This window comes from Amia ocellicauda, chromosome 18, assembly GCF_036373705.1.
Source record: "Amia ocellicauda isolate fAmiCal2 chromosome 18, fAmiCal2.hap1, whole genome shotgun sequence".
Classification (NCBI taxonomy): domain Eukaryota; kingdom Metazoa; phylum Chordata; class Actinopteri; order Amiiformes; family Amiidae; genus Amia; species Amia ocellicauda.
This window is the reverse complement of record NC_089867.1, coordinates 23,432,736-23,452,703: the sequence shown is the minus strand read 5'-3', so window position 1 is coordinate 23,452,703 and position 19,968 is coordinate 23,432,736. Positions and strand designations below refer to the sequence as shown.

The 19,968-nt window shown below is 42.6% G+C and overlaps 1 protein-coding gene across 4 annotated transcripts in view; it reads right to left on the bottom strand.

The window, feature by feature from the left end:
• ece1 (endothelin converting enzyme 1) overlaps positions 1–14,499 on the bottom strand; it is a 34,097-nt gene extending 19,598 nt beyond the window's left edge. Inside the window, exons 1-2 of one of the 4 annotated variants that reach the window (XM_066691524.1) lie at positions 14,375–14,499; positions 1,549–1,632 (exon numbers count right to left, since the gene is read on the bottom strand). In XM_066691524.1, coding sequence (XP_066547621.1) covers positions 1,549–1,632; positions 14,375–14,377 — 87 coding nt within the window. In that variant the 5' untranslated portion in view covers positions 14,378–14,499. Of the gene's footprint in view, positions 1–1,548; positions 1,633–1,869; positions 2,222–9,224; positions 9,291–9,396; positions 9,511–14,374 lie in introns of those variants that run through there. The other 3 variants (XM_066691526.1, XM_066691523.1, XM_066691525.1) reach the window with 3 other exon arrangements.
• Positions 14,500–19,968: the final 5,469 nt, after the last annotated feature.

The following is a 19,968-nucleotide window of genomic DNA, read 5'->3' as shown; positions in this document are numbered from 1 at the left end:
TCAAACCGTGTCACTTTACAAAGGAAAACACAGATTACACCTAAAACGGTGGGGGATTACGCTTTGGTTTATATGTAGTGGGGATCATGTTTTTTCTTTCTCTCTCATTTTCACTTTGGGTGACTTGGCTCGGAGTTTTATTCCATCCAAAAGTTGGCTTCTGTAAAGATGTAGTTTGACATCCGGACCTCATTCTCCAAACCACAGAATGCGTTGAAGAGAAGGATGGGCCAGTGTGATTACAAGGTAGGAGTAACTGATATTTCGTTTTTGGGGGGGGGAGTAATCCAAATCATTAAATTTCTCCTTGGAACGCTGATACGCCAAGTGGAAATGGCTTTAGAGAGAAATATACACAGTTCCGCTAATGAAACGCAGGTTCACTCAGTATGACAGCCAACATAAAAAGCAGCATAAGAGTGAAGTGAAATGAAAAAGCTGTAAAAATGCAGGAGCTATGCGGAAATTTATAACGACGTCTTGAGAAGAACCACTTAGCAGTCTGACTCGGGTATACGATGCTGACTAATTGTTCCAAAATCACGGCAACACTGCACTCAGAGGGGTCTCGCACTAGTAAGCCCCAGTAAGGAGACGTAAGGCTTTGGGGACACAGCAGTCGCCGATGTAAAACAGGATTATGGCGCGCGCAGCCTTTAATTCAAGCCTCACAGCTCTAACCGAAAGGTCTCCCTTTTCACTTCTCCTCATGGGCTCATTCAACCCCAGAGCAACTGAATGAACTCACAAGCAGGGCTGACATCACATCCTACTTCACAGGGATCCTAAACCGTGTGCCGGACTAACTTTCCAAAAGCCGTGCACTCGCATTTCTGTCTCACTCTCACTCATTCAGTATCGCTCATCCTGAGGAAATTCACCCAATTATTTAACTCTTTTAATAAGATGATTCGGGTTACATAGATTTATTTTTTATTTTTTACAGAGTGGCGAATGTGCCAGTACTCTGAAACAAAGAAGGCCACTGTTATTTCACTTCCTTCTTTCTCTACACCTGTTATCTGCACACATCTGCATGTACCGGACATCATTTGACTAGACGCAGTGTATTTAGTGAGTGTATCCTGGTGTAGATGTGGGCACGAGTTGGCAGGGGACATCCCTGGACCAAGGGCAGGCTTGGAACTGGAGACGGCTCTGTGTCCCACTTGTGCACTGACTGACTGAGATAAACACAGTGTTTCCTTGGCATCCCATAAACAGGGCACAGAATGTTAATATATATCAATACAACATTTTATTTTCCTTCTTTTGAAATACAAAATTATTCTAGAATCTAGGATATACATTTTACAACATAGCCCAAGAGACTGACCTACATTCGAGACCTGCAAACAACATTTGTGCAGGTTCTTACACTTTTGTTATGAAGCAGATTGCATAACTTAACTTAACAGCTGGAATGTCTGAAAAAATGAAAGTGTGAAGAGAGAAGAGGAAGAGTGAGTCGCCCCCACCCTTTGTAAAACCCTCAATCAGGACATTTTGTAAGATTATTTATACTCCAGCCTCGCTGTTTGTCCTTACCTGCATTCCGTTGGGGTAAACCTCATCCACCGCGGAGTCCACCAAGTCGTCATCGTCCAAAGTGGTCCGCTTGTACGTGGACATCTGAAAGGCCAAGTGCAGAAAAGTCTCCCTGAGTGTTTCCATGGTGGAGCAGGCCTACCAGTTTGTGTGTTTGTGTGTGTGTGTGTGTGTGTGTGTTTGTGTGTGTCTGGGATTATGAGGTAACTTCTGCCCTTTCAGGGGTTCCCGTGAACGGCTTCCCTGATCACATCCATTAGGAAACACCTCCCTCTGTGGAGCTGAAGTCAAAGGTTAAGACTCTTAAGACGCTCTTCCCACCCTTTGCTTCCTACTCCTCTTGACATCTACTCCATCGCCACTGTCCGGCACTGAGGATTTTACGAGGTGAGCGTGTCTCCTCCTCGCTCGGGGCACAACCTGCTCTTGCCATACGCATCAGGGTTATAAAACACTCCTTTTCGGTTTTGACAAGTCTGAAGCACAGATTTCCTCACATCTGCTGAGCACTGAAGCAGTACTTTCTCTTTACCCTCGACCAGATATTTGCAGTCCCGCTCGTCCCTCTCAGAGCACTGGGCCCCCCTCTCTAGCACAGAAGGGACGTGATTAAAAACAGGAAGAAGGAATTACTTGATCAAGTTAAAGTGTGTGCATTCCTCTGTTCAGCTCTGGGAGTGAACCTTGGGAACCGAGACCCCACCTACACTCCCTCCCCCCCTTCAGCATTCCAGAACAAGAGGCGGACCCCTCGCGCCCGGCCACTCCCCCACACACTCACGGTTGCTGGGGTTACCCGTCATCTGAGAGCACCGTCTACAAGGCCCCCCCCACCTTAATCCCTCCCACACCGCAAACATTTCCCTCCTCATGCTTTTGAGTGTGCGGAACTGCAGCATTCCCCCCGTGTGAGAGCTGTCACGCGTTGACAGACTAAATGTTTAGGCGTAGCAGTCAAATAGCCACTGGAGATACTCCAAGCCCTTCTCTACGTTGAGGAGCTTTTCATATCTAGTTGTGAGTGGCTCAGACTGCTATGCAGATTACACAGGAACCTCACAGCTAAACTGATTTGCTGTCTCTCAGTCATGCACAGGTCTACCTAGCACATCGAAACGATTACTTGATTAAATTTGTAATTAAATGTTATGGATATTTACCTTGGGGTTCGAGTGCAATTTCCTCTGTAAATGTTTACTGTATGTGATGATAGGGTACTTTACTGTCAATTAACCATGCAGGAAGAATCATGTTTTAAGGGAGAATTTACCAAAGGAGCACGATGGGTCGAATGGCCTCCTCTCATTTGTAAACTTTCTTATGTTCTAATTGACATCATTCTTTCTGCCCCTCTGCTGCCGTTTGCACTGACATGCCAGTCCAGAGAAAAGAAGCAACCGAGCACGTCAGAAGCCTAACCGGCCTAATACTCTCTGCACGCCAGCATGAGAGCTGCACACTGAATCCTTAAAAACTATGCCAGTTGTGCCTAGGCAGAGCGCTCCCCCGCGCCAGCTCCTGACAATCTCCCCTGGGCCGTCACGGCTGAGCAGCCCGGAGAAAAACAACACAAGCAGCGAGCGCTCGGAGGTCAGCCAAACCTACAGAGTTCTGCGAGTGCCAAACGCGACTCCCGAACACAGCCAGGGTCTTTGAACTCCAAGGAAATGATACATCGGTGTCCTCAGGCTCCAGAGCCGCGGCCAAAGCTGTTTTAACCCCTGTGTGATCACCCACATCAACAGATCTGCTGACTCCAAAGGCACTGAGGGCACGGCCCGGGTCCCAGGTGTCATTTCCCCACTGCTTTTCCCTTAGTTTTCATTGCCCTCATTTTAATTACACAGGTGACTTCTGAAGGGCTGATCAGATGATTAGTTAATGAGCCAAAAACAAACCAGAAAGAAAACTAAGCACGGGAGGTGGGAATTCAACTCAGGTCAGCAGGTAGTTTTCTCTCTAAACAAATACACTATACTGCCGAGTCAGCTGTAATAAAGTGTCTACCCATCTCCAGCTTATATCAGAAAGATCACACAATCAGCATTCATAACAGCGGCCACTTAAAACAACAATGACAAATATAACTATAGGAGCTCCGAGCTGAATTACGTGGTGAAATTGGCCTGAAGACGTCATGGGCATTGTAATACTGGCCGAAGGACAATTCATCAGCAAATACTCTTAAAAACACAATTCCTCACCGCCACCGACAAGAGGAAATAACAGACATTAATACAAAAAGGAAAATAAATCTGAAACTGTACAAATCTGATGGAAAATAGTTCCCCTCCAAAGGGAAGCTTCTGCACCTCTCATATGTGCTTCCACAGACCACCAGGGTTAATTCTCTAGGTTTCAATCAATATCACTTCAGGGGGAGGCATGTGTTTTCCTGGCAACAATATGTTCCCTAAGGCAGCAGAAGTTCAGGTGCCAAGCGGCTTCTTGATGGGTTTGGATTACATTTCCAGCATCATTTAGTTAGCTGCTCTTGGCTCGTAGAGCTATGTACATGTTGTGCAATTAGGTACTAACTAGTAAACAACATTGCTTAGTGTCCTTTTTGCTCAGTCTGTTTAACACAAACCAGCTGTAAGCCATACATCACAAGACCGTGGAAAAACAGCAACTCCAGAGTCCGGACTGGTTCCTAAGACATAGATTCGTCTGATCTTCATTTGTCACCCACGTGTGATTAGGTGTTAGTTTGATTCTTTATATGTTTTAACGTCACAGTTAATGGGTCTTCAGCTGAGGTCTTAATTATTTTGGCTTTTCTGCACTATGATATATTTCTGTTTTCACATTTTAAAAAGCTGGACAAAGTTAGATATTAGCAGCAGCCCTGTTCTAAATACTGTTAAAGAACTTATGATTTATGCATTATTATTTAAACGATCATGTGCTCAGAGTTAAATTAGGCCCCTATACAACGCAGAACACTTATTACTGCAGTGTTTAATTCAACTGTATTCACGTAAGAGTCTGTATATTAATTCCTAACCTTTTGAACTTGCTTAGACAGCTATAGAGTGGCAAACCTGATTTCCAAATCTCTTATACTCAATCCAGCTAAAGCAGGCTTATTCTAACACCAAAGCACAGATTACATTGAAACTTAAACCTACCCACCAAAACCAAATTCAAAACCACACTTATCTGCTTGGAAGAGGATAGATAGCACAGAGCACAGAAACACCCAAACAGTGACTGATAACTATACACGATAATCAGCAGAAATAAAACCATGGAAAATACTACTTTTAAAGATGCATTCTTTGTAATACAGAAAACTGTTTTATCCCGGTTTTTGACTTGCATGGGATATTTCAAAATATGTATGGGATATATTGCACTTCACACCTCATTATTTCTATTTTATTCTGCTCTGAAAGATTTTGCAATAGTTTTGGCATGTTTAATTACACAATTATACGTTTATCACACATGTTTACACACAGGAAAAGTCTGTGATCACTTCATGCCATTTATTATATGAGGAAATCAGATAAACACTAACCATAAAAAGAGACACTGTTTTAACAAAAGCAAACCAAAGAAGCACCACACACTTTAAACTAGTAAACATTTATATTGGTAACACTTACAATCGCTGAAGATTAATATTTACAGAGCAGGTAGTTAAGAACATACATTATATACATGGCAAATAAACACACAGTATACCAGTATATGATATTCCAGATCAGAGCCAGTATATGGGCAGTATATAATTATAATTAAAGACATCAGGGGAAATATAAGGCTAACAAACTGCTCTACAAACACTAAAAAAAGTATGTCTGCTACTGATTAGAGCACCGAACATTTCTACACGGTCTACAATACATACACAGCTGGAACAAACACTTCAGCATTAGACCAGACACGCTCATATAACAGGTTCCTGGCAAAACCTCCCTCATAAGCAGGTGTGTTTCAATTTATTTTGGCTTGTTGCTGCAATCAAAGCTGTGGAAAATAAAGCCCACACAGACGATCTGCCTGCATGGAACAGTGACTCGGGACTGGAAATGTCAGAAAAAAGCCGAGAGGGACTGGAAATGCCGAGGTGGACAGTGTGCAGGCAAACACAACACGGGGGAAAATAGATAAAGCTGGTATGTGTGCGTCTGTTCTACAAAGCTCGGGTACATAAATCATGTATGATCACCTGTGCCATTTATGATGAAGATGATGATTATGATTATTGTTACCAATGATGTTATTTATTAACATATTCAGGTGTCTTAATTCATTTCCCCTTACCTGCATTTTGTGATCTGTTCTGTGACGTCTTCCTCGTAGACAGTAATTTGTCACTTTATTGAATTACTCAACATTAGTTTTGCAAAGCTCTTCTAAAAGTTAAGGCCTAGGAAGTCTGCAAAGGACTTGCGCATCCTTTGTGATGGTTCCTAATGATGCCAAAGGGTTGTTCTAATGCCATTTCATATGCCCCACTTTGAAGAGTGAAAACAAGGGCACTTTTCTCCACAAATAGACTGGCCTGGCTCTGGAGTTGTGACAGTTCTCACTGGTAGCAGAATTTGATACTTGCCACCGGAGCACGTATTTGCAGTTGATGTGTGACTTGAAAGTGAGTTCCATTCAAGAGCTTCTACTGTGATAGAGAGAAGGGGAGGAGAGTGAGGAGGAAACAGGGTGCATGATTTGAGATAGAGATCTGTGGTGTTTGTAACACTTATATCTGAGCTGTGCAGATTTGTTTTCAGTGTTTTCAGATGTAATTTTTGTCAGAGGAGCTAATTAACAGGATGCCTTAGCAAACGCAACAGGGTGCATTGCTGATTTAAAAGATGAAGTGCTGAATGTAATAAGAAAACCACAGCCTACTCCTTTAAGTAAGAAAAGCTCTTTCAGTGCTCATGTCACCAGGATTCCTGGCTTGATCAACTTGTACCCAACAGAACTGACCAAAAGTATGCCTCAGTAATTCCAAACCCTCAAAAGGCAACCTGGCCTTTCACATGTGGGAAGTGAGTCGTCTCCTGGGACGGCAAAGCTAGCCGCCCCTTCCCTGCCAAAAAGGAAGCTGCGGGTTGAATCTCCGTCCGAACTTTCGACGCGATACGACTTCACACACACACAAACACGCATGCTGGCAGAGCTGCAGAAACAAGAGCAGAAGCCAGACACTTTGAGCTACACTTGCCAGGTTGATTTCTTTCCCGCCTGCTGTAGCCGAAGTGAGATTCTGGGCCAGCAGGTAGAGAAACGGTTTCTAACTACACTGACCTCTGCTGTTGACTAGGAAGCAAAAAGAGAAGGACGCTTTAGTTTTGGTGGTGTTGCAGAAAAGGGGAGACACCCCAACCCATACTGCTGAAACTGTCAGTACAGCGGATCAAGACAATAAACAACATTAGCACCCTTTTTTCTCTGTAGAAAAAAGTGGTCTTCAATTGCCACAAACCTGCCTCTACTTAAAACAAAACCTCCAGAACAGATGGCTTGTCTCTTACAGACTATGCCAGTGAAAAAAACATCAAGAGAAGTAAAGCAGGCATCGTTTCTGGGCTGCTTTCGTGCCCAGAGGCATCGCATATGATTTTCATAAAGTAGGCCTTGACCAAATCTTCCCAAATCCTTTCCCAGGGTCGTAAAAATCCTCCCTCTTTTCTTTTTTCTTGCAGAGAGGTACACAAGGTTGAAATCTGGTTCACACTACCCTTCTCGTCTAAAATGACAGCCCGATAAGACCAACCTTCAAACTAAACCTCAGAAGCATTTCCACACATCTGAAGGACACTGTAGATTCCCTTCTTTCCAGTCAGATCCCGGTGAGGGGCCCACCATATAAATCAGGGGTCAAGCAAGCAGGAGAAAAAAATTACTCGTACAAGGGATTGTCATATGGTCTGTCTCAAAGTGTCAATGGGAATTCAAGGATTAAAGCAAAGAGGAAGGACTACACCCCTGGAGTTTCACTTTTTTAGTGCCAGATACATTAAATACATTTCCAGATTCCAGGAGGAGCTGCCAGTTTTCCCGACTCATTCTGTTTTACAGCTGTTCACTTTTAGCAGTAAATTAATGTCACAACCACAGGGTTCCTCATCAGCCAGAACAATGCCTCCTTTTTTGGATATCTCCCCTTCACAATACAGCAGACATTCATTCCCTCTGACTCGATTTGAATACTTTTATCTACCCGTCTCTGTTTGCCAGGTGAAATGATTCACTGGGTGGCAGGAGATAGGAGACGGGAAGATCCGGCGAAATACTGGAAGAGGTTGTGTTACGTTGCCGGTGTTGCGTTAATGCCGTGCTCAAGTACCTAAGGCCGGGATCAACCAATCATGAAAGACTATAGTCACATCTGGTTGGCTGTGATACCCAATGGCAGTGGCGAGGTTTCTGGTATTTTCTGGCCTTCACTGAACTTTCATTTACAAATCTATATCTGCTTTGGTCGAAACAGCAGACTTTTGTGGACAGCTGCGGAGACAAGTCCTTCAGCATGGAGCCTGGTGTCCTTCTCTTATTCTCTCTAATTCCCCTCACCGCTGTGAGAACATTATCGCACAGCCTTGAGATCAGGCCCAGGACCTTCATCGGCAAGCTGTGAAAGACCTCGAGCACACAAGACCATCAGCACTGACACGTCCCAGAGATAAAAAGCAAGAGTCGGAGAGAGTAATTGCTCAACAGATGTATTCCTCTCACAGAAACACAGTTCTCTTCCAACCTTTAATGTTTGCTTAAGATTTACTGGTCACGGAGGGAAGCTGAGCACAAACTCGTGGAATCGCTCCCGTCTATTACTTCATCTTAGACTTTGCTAAAAGAGTTTGACGACACAAAATTAGCTCACTGTCAACTACTGCCCATCCCCAACATTCACGGCAGTGTACAAGAACTTCAAACACAGCCGAACAAACAGGATGAACAAGCTTGGAAGAGCTCAGGTTTGGAATAAAGCGCTGATAAATCCAGGTAGGGTCCAGCTCCAGTTCGTGGCGACTACATCTTTTGTTCTGTGGCGGGTTACACAGACTTTCATAAGATTCCCAAAGGGACAAAGAACTGAAACACACCGCTGGTGAATCTGCTAGCCGTGAGAAAGCGGAGCAGACAGATCTGTGGGGAAAACTGTGTATTTATCCACAGAGGAGTTGGAGCTTACTTTGTCAGTTGCCACAGATATCTTCAGCAGCTCTGCTATACAAGACTAGTTAACTAACTGTTAACTGTTAACTAACTAACAGATCTTTTCAAATTAGAGGTTTATTAAGCACAAATCTTGCAAGTAGCCTGACTAAATGTGACAAAGATCTCAATCTCTGCTTCTCTTTCCTACTTCCTTTCTGTAACCAAAGGAGAAGCCCACCCCACCCATGTGAAACCGTCCCGCAGCTCAGGTCTTTATGAGGGGGATTAGGGTGCTCCTGTGCAGCCACAACAGAAGTCTCTCATAGCGTGAGCTGGCAGTTTGCCTGGCTGCTGCAACTCGAGAGCACTTGAAGGGGTGGCAAAGAAAAAACAGGGAAGGCACAAAATAAAATAATCTTAGAAATGGAAAATAGGGAAACACAAAGAACAAAAGTGCAGAGAAAATAATTCACACGCACTTCTGTGGTTTGCCAGTAGCTGCGGGCAACTTGAAAGAGAAAGCCAAAAGAGGACATTAATTAATGACCAGTACTCACAGTGTTGCGTCCTTTTCCCCGAGTTAACATCTCTTTCTGGAAGTGACTCATATTTCTGCACTCGGGGTCTCTGGAAACCTGAGCGCTGTTCGCATGATCACAGCAGTTTAACACAAATAAACGTCTTAACCCTTTCGAGACCTCCGGAGCGCTGACGGCGTGGAACACATACCAGAAATTCCTCTTTGCTCGACACACTTCCTACAGTATGGGTTGAAGAGATTAAGAGAGTCAACAGAGCTCACATGCTGACCACACCTCTGGGATGTTGTAGCCACACAATGCAGGTCTTCTGGACTCTTTTTGTTACTGTGTTAAGGAACACAACTTCCCAACTTTCAGACAGTTGGTCTAAATAACATTAACCCCCTCCCCCTACCTAACAGCAGTCCCCCTCCTGCTAGCCCCAACCCCCTTCCAAAATCACTACCACTGTCCCAACTCCAACAAATCAGCTCACCCCTCAGCACTGATACACACATCTACTCTCACTCTGCTCCCAGGAATGTATCCAGATTTGAATCGGCAGGTGAGTCAATGGCATTAGCCTGGAATCCATACCCATTCAAAAATACAAATGGTTCTGTGGAATTGCAAAGAAAGTAGTTGATGTTTTCTACATTTTCTCATCCTGATGTGCATGTTCAATGATTTATCTTCAGCTTGTTTGACTTTTAAACTCCCCAACTCCCCAAATAATTATTCTGAACAGAAATCCCACGGCTGAACCGCGTTTGTGCAAACCCTCAATTTCCACTTTCTGACGCACTACCACGTAGGCTCTCGCGCACATCTGTCAAGTGATTCTGATATTTCTTTGCTCTTTTCAGAGTAAATCACCTTCCTTGCTGCTTGGCTGAATAATCGGGATAAATATAGCTCACGTATGAAGTGTAAATCACACAACAGATCAAATAAAAGTGTATAGGCCTATATATGATCTACAGTGCAGCTCTTATCTAACTCCATGAAGGATTACGTAGAAAACATGCACTTGAGTTATGGAGGCACAACATTTGGCAGGGAAAATAACACAGCGTTTGGCACTTGCTGCGCGATTCCTCGTATTCCAAGCCTCTATTCGTACAATTCGTAAAACACTGAGCCCAGGCAGGGGGGGAGTATTGATTAACTCCAGATGTGGAGAAAGTTTGATTTACAGGACAGGTCTGCCTCAGTGTAACAATCTGGAAAAGGCAGCTACAATCAAAGATCCCCGTGGAATAAGAGAATTATGTCTGTTGCACAATGCTTTGCTGAATCGTGTTCGCTTGTGTAATACTAGAGTTGCTTAAGAAAGACTACAAGCATTCAATAAGTATATTGTAATTCAGACGACATAATTAGAAACAATGCCACAGCGACAATACACTTGCCGACAATCCTTTAAACATACCATTCGAATGCGTTTTGTGGCTATTGCCTAAATAGGGCAATAGAGGGTTAAAGTAATTGGGTGAAAGTTAAAGATCTCGTCACAATTTGTCTGCCCTTCCTCCTTTGTTTACATTACTTGATTCAGACGGAAAAAACAACGCAAAATCGTTCTGTCTGCTGATGAAGTGGTTTGAAAGCAAATGCTCGTGGCCGATGGGAGAATCTGACCTGTGACGTCAATGTAGCGTCGCTCTCACCTTCCTTTCCTCGTTTCCTTTCGAGAACACACCCAGATAAGGAGACCACTAAACATATGTTAAGCGAAACCAGCCGGCCGGCCTATCAGTTACTCTGCTATCTGCAGGGTGTGTGAAAAAAACTAAATTTGCCTTTTTTGTCCACACATGAGAAGTGGAGGTCAGGTCTCAGCTTTATTGTTTGTGCGTATGAAACGGCCGTGGACCAGCATGCAAAGCACACGGGTCTGTAAACATCCCTGAAAATACATTGAGAACAAAAGGGAAAGGATGCAAATATAAATACAACCTTCCCTGTTGATGATCTCTGGGCCTAGCTCTCCATTCAACGATTCAACCTCTTTTTCAAGTAGTCCATTATCCTAAATGGCTCTAGTCTCCAATTTCCACATAGCCAATACAATTGCAAAGCATCAGGATCTACAGTTCCCTCCGTCTATAGTGATGCCCACTGGTCCGCATTGAGGGCCCTTTTATAATACAACAGTATGCAAAACTGTTGTCTGATACCTATCCTGCTGTAATCATGATGCGTTTCACACAACTGAGCAATTTCCTACAATAGTTCTAATGCCAATAAAGGCTCAAATGCATCAATATGATCATTTTGGAAGATCTCTGCAAAATGTCAGCTCTGATGATGCTCCCATCCCAGCTGAACAGAAAGACCTGCAAATCACCTCAAGTTGACGGACTACTTGAAGGACTTTGGCGGCCATGTTTAGCTCACATGTTCTGCTAAAGACTCCGTCAAATATAGCTAATTTGAGAAAACAAGAGCATGCAGTAATTGCATTTGTAAACTTTCCTTCACGTTGGCTCCTCGTTACTGATGTTGGGAGCTTTCTGTACGGGATCCACTTTAAAATGCTGCCTCATATTTCATTTCTAATCCTTTTAAGATTAAAGACCTTAAAGGTAAGGTTTCATGGCTGGTTTTCCACATGATTCCATATACAGTATTAGAAGATAAGAGCACCATGTGTGTTTCCTCATTCTGAAACTCGCTTCAGACGATTTAACATGCAAATCGATGTCTCTCAAGCGCGAAGCTTTGCAGAGTGAGTCAGACTACATCACTGACTCTACGATTCGCACCAGAGATCTGTGCTGCTTGTGTGAAGCCCCCGTCCCTCGCTACATTTATCGTATTTCCGTAAAGATAAACGTGGCATCGGATTTCATGTATGTGTGTGTGCATTGCTACAGATTTTGTCTGCATTTTGTCCATATTATTATTAGTACCAGTGGTAGAAGAAATAGAAGTAACTTAGAGGAAGCTGGAATCATTTGCAAATGTAATAATAAAAAACCACGTTTCAGAATGTGAAAACATACAACATACCATGTTAAATGTTCTCAGGCATCTTGACACGGTAGTGACTGCACTCCAAGTGTCTTTGAAAAGGGTTTGTAAGACCTTTTAGGGTGGGCAACATTTCAAGCACTGAAACCTGGGCATTGGGCGACTCTAAAGCCCGATGGGGAGTCAAGACTGGGGAGGGGTCTTGGTTTCACCCCTAGAAAAATGATCCCAAGCCACGAAACCATGACACAGCCCAACACTATCCTCTCAGACTGGGTACCAGGTCGGGACCGGGGTACTAAAACAACTCAAAAAAGACTCATTACGTCACACCGCCATTGTCCCTCATTGTTCACAAGCTGTAGATTATGATGCCCTTAATTAGAGGCTAGCCTACCACTCCATTGTAGACCCATGCCAACTAATCTGTACAAATAATAGCTCTTGTATTGCATTGAATCCCTGCATATTTCCAGAAATGATGTCATAACTGAGGCAATACAGGATACACCATTGACATATTGCTTGTATGGAAAGAAGTAAAGGATAGATAAACCACGCTGGGTGACGAGGTGGGAAGGAATTTGGGAAGCCACACTTGTAAACATTCACAGCAAACAGGAAACAGTCGTTCTCTTGGTTCCCGCTTCTGCTGAAACAGTCACCGGATTCCCTGCTCACTTCAGTAGGAGGTTTGGGGGTGACGGATGAGACTGAAAAGATGTGTTGGGTTGATCGCTCGGGAGCAGGAGAGCTGGCCTGCTTCTGTAGAAACACCTTATATAGGAGGGCGAACGGAAACAAACATGGATCGCGGAGCACTTACCACAAAAACGACACACTGCAGATCCTGCCTGTAAAGCTTATTCTGTGGGGGGTAGGAGGAATAAAGAGCGGCCATATCTAATAACATTATACCGCTGTAAGTGCTGTGTATCGTGGTGGGTTTAATGAAAAGGGGAACTGATGCACAAGGCCAAGACAAACACAATCTGGTTAGCTAATGTATTGCGACACTAGTATCTCCAAGCTCAGAAAAGTGGACAAATAGCAGCTGCCCTTCCCTCCCCTCTCTGAGCAAACAAATACGGCTGCCCCGTCTTGTTTACCATAATGTAAGTTCTGCACCACACTATAAGTACCCCACACGCACACCATTTCTTCTTCTTTTTTGCTCACATCTTTATCTTTGAACACATTTCAGCATCCACCACACACTATCCAGACACTGCTTGAGACTGAAGGACAAGTGCAGGAGAGTTCAAGCACAGACAGACACAACAACGTGAAACATATCCGTTCTGGTGTGCAAATCAACCCAACTAGTTCAGTGGACCAACACTGTTCAAAAGCTTTTGAAATGAAACGTGTGCTTCTAACGAAGCTCTTGAATTTGTCCTAGAACAGAACTTGTTTCAGTTCCTATCTTTGATATTAATCCACTGCTACAATATGCAATCTACAGCACTGTGGTAACACCCGAACCAAAGATAAGTCTTTTAGTAAGTTATTCATGTTGGTGACTCTGAAGCCTTGGGGTAAGCAATGCAATAGATTTACTAACAAAGTAACACACTGCCTTACTGTAACTCTCACTTCAGTTATCATCAATCATTTCCTCACCAGGTATCGTGTACAGGATGAAACACAAACAGAGCACGAAATGCACAAATATCACAGCAAATCGGATATCCTCCTGCAGTCTAGTACAGTACAGGGACTGCTGTTCACACACTTCTCAGAGGTGTTAGCATTGGGAATGAAATATATCAGTTCAAGAGCATTATTGGCATGACAAGGTTAGACAAGTATTGCTAAAGCTTTTAGGGCAAATAACTAAAGGTAACATAGATTAAGTACAGCACACAGATTGTACATTTGCAATAATAATAATTTAAGGACATAAAACACATTTACATATATCACTGCCTCAGATATCTCCTGCTTCAGGACTTTGCTTGTTGTACAGTAACTCTCTCCAAGCACTGGGCAGAAGCAATAGTGTCTTGATCTACTGTTCAGCCTGATCTGATCGCTGGTAGTTCATTTGCTAAAAAGCCAATAAACACAGCTCTTACTTTCCAGACTGGATATGATGTTAAACATGTCATGTGCATGCATGTGTGACTTCAACAGCACGGCTACTGCATGTCACTTTCGGACACATTTGTCCACTGCACTCTAGTACCAGCCAAGTAAATGTGACTTACCATTTTCCAGGTGTTGATCTCCTGTCACACTTTCAATTTCGCTGGCGGAGATTAGAGGGTGAAGTGCGGCTGCTGTGGAGCCGCTGCCTGCCTGCCTGCCTGTCCCTCCGCAGCGGACACTGTTGCGCGCACATGCAGTTTTGTAGCGGGACTGGGGGAAGGACGTGATGGACACAGAGCTGCGCCAATAGCCTGGAGCCATGAAAACAGACAACCAGTGCATTATGAGATATGGGCGGGTCTACCCACCCGCTGACGTCAGCCGTGTGGACCCTATTTCCGCAGATCTGCGCGGCTCCGCCAATGGGAGCGCTGGGCTTGTGCAGCGCTGCGCAGAGCTGCGGGCATCTGCGCTGCAAGGACGCGACCTATGATGTCAGTAGAGGTAATTGGAAACTTCGGCTGGCGTGACGTGGGTGCTTTCTTTGTTGTTGTTGTTGGAGCTGAAGAGATGCATTATTAAATGAATCAGTGAGAAAAATACTTTACAAACGCCTGCACATTGCGATTTCAATCTACAGACGAGTGTGTAAGCCTCTAGAACTAATGTAAACTAAGATGAAAGCCCCCAAAAGTGCAATATCTGATACCAGCAACGATACCAAATGTGATAATGGATAACACAATACTAAATAAAATCAAAATGTAACTAGGAGCACGGGTTCATTTAAATGTGATGCATTTATTTTTGTATTTTTTATGTAGGCCTAAGGCTTTTAAAAACCTACAGCCCAGCACCGTGCAATGCATTTGAAAACACATCACTTTTTGGACTGTTTTTGCATTATATATGACGAATTAAAAACAGAATGTCATTTCAATTAGAGATTTTGAATCTGCGTATTGATGAGTCTAAAAGATGTCTTTCTTTGCAGCACTTCAGCCAAGCATTAGGACGCCTAATTATAGGGCTGTTTGTCCGAGCAATTATCAAGACCTCATTTCACAGCATGTTAATTAAAATGTAGACCAGCATTCATTAAAGCACTGTACGTAAGACATGCGCTCATCCATTCATTGCTTACTGGGCTGCAGTCTCACTTAAGACACAAATGGAAAAACAGGGCACTTTGTGCGAGTAAGTAACCTATATACACATCAGTTTATTTAGTCTCTGGTGTAGGTTACTGTAGAGCTGTAGTTTCAAGGACAATAGCTGTGAAATGGTTCATTGTCAACATATACTCAACACCCTCACCTCATTTGCCACGATGAGTCGCGTGTGGTTGATCCCAGGCTGCCCATAGTATTCCTTCAGCAACGGCAGGTGACTGTTGTCCAACATCCAAGTCTCAGTATGGACTCACACTACCATGCCATGGTGATCATACAGAAGCGTGTCTTCCAGTACAATCTGGTGGGACACGTCTGGTTCCATGACGTTTGGCGATACCGAGCATCGTTTTGTATAATATCTGAATTTCTCTGCAACTGTCAGCCCACTGATTATAACAAATGTTTAATGAATGGGTCTAATTGGGTTTTCAAATGTTTTCCATAGTCTGGCAGCACAACAGAAGAACTATAAGCCAACAGCAGACCATTTCGAGTGTTTTCACTACTTGTATGCAGATCTCTTGTTTGTCTAACCCTTTAATGGCCAGCGCCAGGGAGTCTAGCAACATTTATACATTGATCTCAGCAACTGGAAGTAGTAACTTCTAGACACTGATGACGCTATTACTTGCAATATCATGTCAATCTACTATGTTTTAAAAGCCTTCCCTTGGAAAACAAATAGTTGGGCATATTAATATTGAGATGTATACATAGTTTGACACAATGCTGGTGACGATTATAGGTGTTATAAGCAATAATACAGCTGCAGAATTAAAACTAGCATCGATTGTATTGACTTGCGTGGATCGTGCTGTGCTTAAAGTCACATCAGCAAGGTCAGCTCGCAGGTCAGCTTGATATTTCCTGAATTTCACTGAGACCTGAATATAAACTGCTGCTGTGGGAGTCTGGATATGACTTGGATAATCAAAAGCGATCAAGTGAGTTGAGAAAAACGCATTTTAATTAAAGTCCTAAGAGGCTTATGAGATTAGGACCTGCAGTAGCTGTGCTTTTACACGGCTGTTTCCAACAAAGAAAATAAGCTGCTCCAGCTTAAATGGGATCAAATACTTCATTTATGGGTTTTCAGGATCATTCCATTCTTCTTATTAGTTATATTCTTGTTCACAGAAGTCATGCTAATAATACAACGTGAAGTTGTTGCTTTTGTTAAGTTGTACTATGGGGAATGAAGAATGCTATCTCCCAGTGTTAACATTCAGCATTCATCGGGCTGTTTTATCCTATTGATTGATGCTTCAAATTAAGATGCTATTGATCTCAGTAGGAACTAGCTCTTAAAATGTTGTGAAACCCAACATGAGAAAATGACTTGTTTTTATTTGCCAAGAAATGCATGTTTAAATGATTATTTGCTTCCACTTACTGAAGATGCGTATTGAGAAGTGTTTTCAGAAGCTTTCTTTCTGGAACAGTTAATTGCCATAGAATATAACGAAGTGGATTGAAGAATAGAAAATAAGGCCAACATATTTTCCAAACATAATTACATGTTCAAAAAACAACACATGAGGCAGCACAGGAACATATCTGTGATATAAAACACCAATCAGAGAAACACAAATAACTAAAGTGTAATGACATTGAGTCAACGGATAGTTTTTTTAGTTTTTAACTAAACACAAAATACCTTCCTTAAATTGGTCTCTTACACTTATTAAGAGTATCTTTCACGACATCTGCTGGTGATTTATTGAACGACATTGCGCGTTTCTTGACATTTCATCCATTACCTGACTGACATTAATGCAGTCCAGACAATGGGGTATTTGGAGAAAAACTGTCTCTACAAAACACTTAAGCCTTTGGTTAACTTTGAAGTCTTTAATTCTACATTATTTGGAGCATTTTGTTTGTATTTGGAAAAACTGAGGCTGTTTTCTTATGTACGTGCGCCGTTTTATGTCTGCCCAAAACGTTAACTCTTCACAACCCGTTGATCCCTGTCAATTATTACAAGGCAGCATGACACCCCTCCTGGTGGCACTTTGAATTATTACATTTCTAATATACAGCTCTGGGAAAAATTAAGACACCACTCCAAGTCCAGAAATCAATGTTTTTTTTTTTTCCCAGGGCTGTATATCATCATATTCCATCATTTATTTATTTTAAACGATTGATTCGAAACACATGGCTATTCTCTATGTGTGCTCCAGTATGTTTTTATACTTGATTATTTAATGTCTCACTATTTTCTGAAAAATCTGCGTGGAAAATGTCCAATCTCAGCCAGAAGGTGGCAGTCAAGTACACGCACTATGTAACAATATATCATTGAAGTTCAGATGGGAAATAAAAAAATCCACACAATTCAAACCCAAGAGCAGAGAGCGTTGGCCAGGTCTGGAGTTGTTTAGAGGACTTAAAATGCATTATGATCCTAACCACACAGTTTTAGACTAAATTTGGATTGTAGTGGAGATTAATCTATAGTGGACTAGCTATATTAATTACATCATGAATCCTAACCATATAAGTAATAAGGTTTCAATACCTTCTGTGGACAAATACCACAAACAAACAAAAACATTATCTACACAATTAAATCTCTGAAGCAGACATAACATTTGTTTTGGCACAAAAAAGTAAAAACAAGCATTCCAGAAGAAAACAAAACAGGATGATGTTCGCAAACCGATGAAAAGTGTTGTATATTAGTGCACCCTAAACTGCGTGGTTTCGTACAAGTGAGATCAAGGTCATCTGACCCTTCTGACAAGTAAGCATCCAATCTGATCCTCGAGTTTTGGCAGCCCTTGGGATTGTGGGAATTCCTCAGGGTTATTAGTTTGGGTACATCAAAGACATCCACAGAGTCAATTTACACAAGCGCCGACAAAAACTCTGCATCTATTTCTTTAATTTGATATAACATCCTTATTAAGGATTCCCACCAACGCCTCTGCAGCTGGATCACTTCCATCCCAAATAATGATGCCTGATTTACATGCTACCCCAGACCACAGTGTAGAAGAAGCACCAGGAGAAACTGTTTCCCAAAACCCGGCTCAGCTCTGTCATTTGATCTTCTCCCCCGAACCGCCCCGAGCGTTCGCACACCCTGGGTAGCGTGTGGGAGGGAGGGAACCCTGTGGAAAGGTCACAATGTGCCAAGCTTTCATCTTCTTTCTGGCTTTATCTGTTTGGTGTGCTCGTACCTTCAGTGGTGATGGCACAGTGTGAATACATATCATAATGTAAAGGTGTTGTTTAGTCCCGTTAGCTGCCTCATTTCCCAACAAAGTCATGTCATCACAGAAGCATTTGTATTAATTTCAGCCTCTGTATGTCACTTTGTCTCTGGTTTCCTTTACTCAATTATTATTTACATGTGCTTCAATCATTGATATTCAATCACTTGTTTGTTTTTCTCCCTTGTCTGTGGTTTGTGTTGCCTTGATCTTTGCCCGAGCAATAATGTGGACACAAACTATTAAAAGTGACCGCAGTCCTGTCGTGAGTGTCTGATTCAGAATGACCACCCATGTGCCGTGTCATGTAGTGTCAGGACATGTTATAAGCATGTTCCTGTACTCTCTCACGCCCAGATGTGTGTAAGGGTTGTGCGCTTCTGGAATCACAGGATGCTTGATCCAGTTTACTGTGCTTTTTGGACTGGAAAATGATTGGGGAGGAATGTGTCGGCCAAAAATCTGTTAGCATGTTCTTCTGCAGTTAATTGGATCTGTCCATAGCGGTTTCTTCAATCGCGGTGACAGTTTTAGGAAAGTTAAACTCAAAATGTAATGGGAGTAGAGTGGAGAATTGAATCAATGTAATAGCTTTTCAGATCTAATATTTCAAAGGCAGGGTTAAAATCCAACAAAAACAAGACGCATTAATTTATATAATTCTTAACTGTAGGAGACTGAGGGCTCGTCTTTGGCGAGTGGAGAGAGAACTGTACAGCAGGTTTTTCCTCTTTGTGCTAAGATTTACATATTTATTATAGATTCATATGTTGTTATTCTTCTTTTGATTTCCTCTGCAACGTGTGTTCTTATTGTAACAACATTTGCAAACATAAAAACAGTTGTATTCCCCAGTAAGAGTGTCATCCCTCTGTAGCTTTTTCACTTTCTTGCAAAATTGAATGTATATTGTTTGCATGAAATCTGGATACATTAGGGCACAGTCATATGGGTTTGACTAATTCGTTATTAAATAGTTACAAAGTATGAGTGCCAGGCAGCCACACAGAGTACTACACAGACTGCAGAAAAGCCAGGTATTTTTAACTTTCAGACTCTGAGCAGCAGGGAGATCTAGAACAGACACAATTAAATCTAGGAGCTTCCAAGGTAAATGTGTGCGTTGTTGTGCAGGGGGGACTCACTAGGAATTTCACATCCAAAATCTGGATTTCTGTGGCATTAGATTGTGCTTTTAATGACATTATGAAAAAGCCTCTCTTCCTCAGCCCAGACAACATTACGTTGAACCCAAGCTCTGAACACAACTCTTCATACAAAACTCGGCCAACAACAACAACAGCAACAGTACTAATG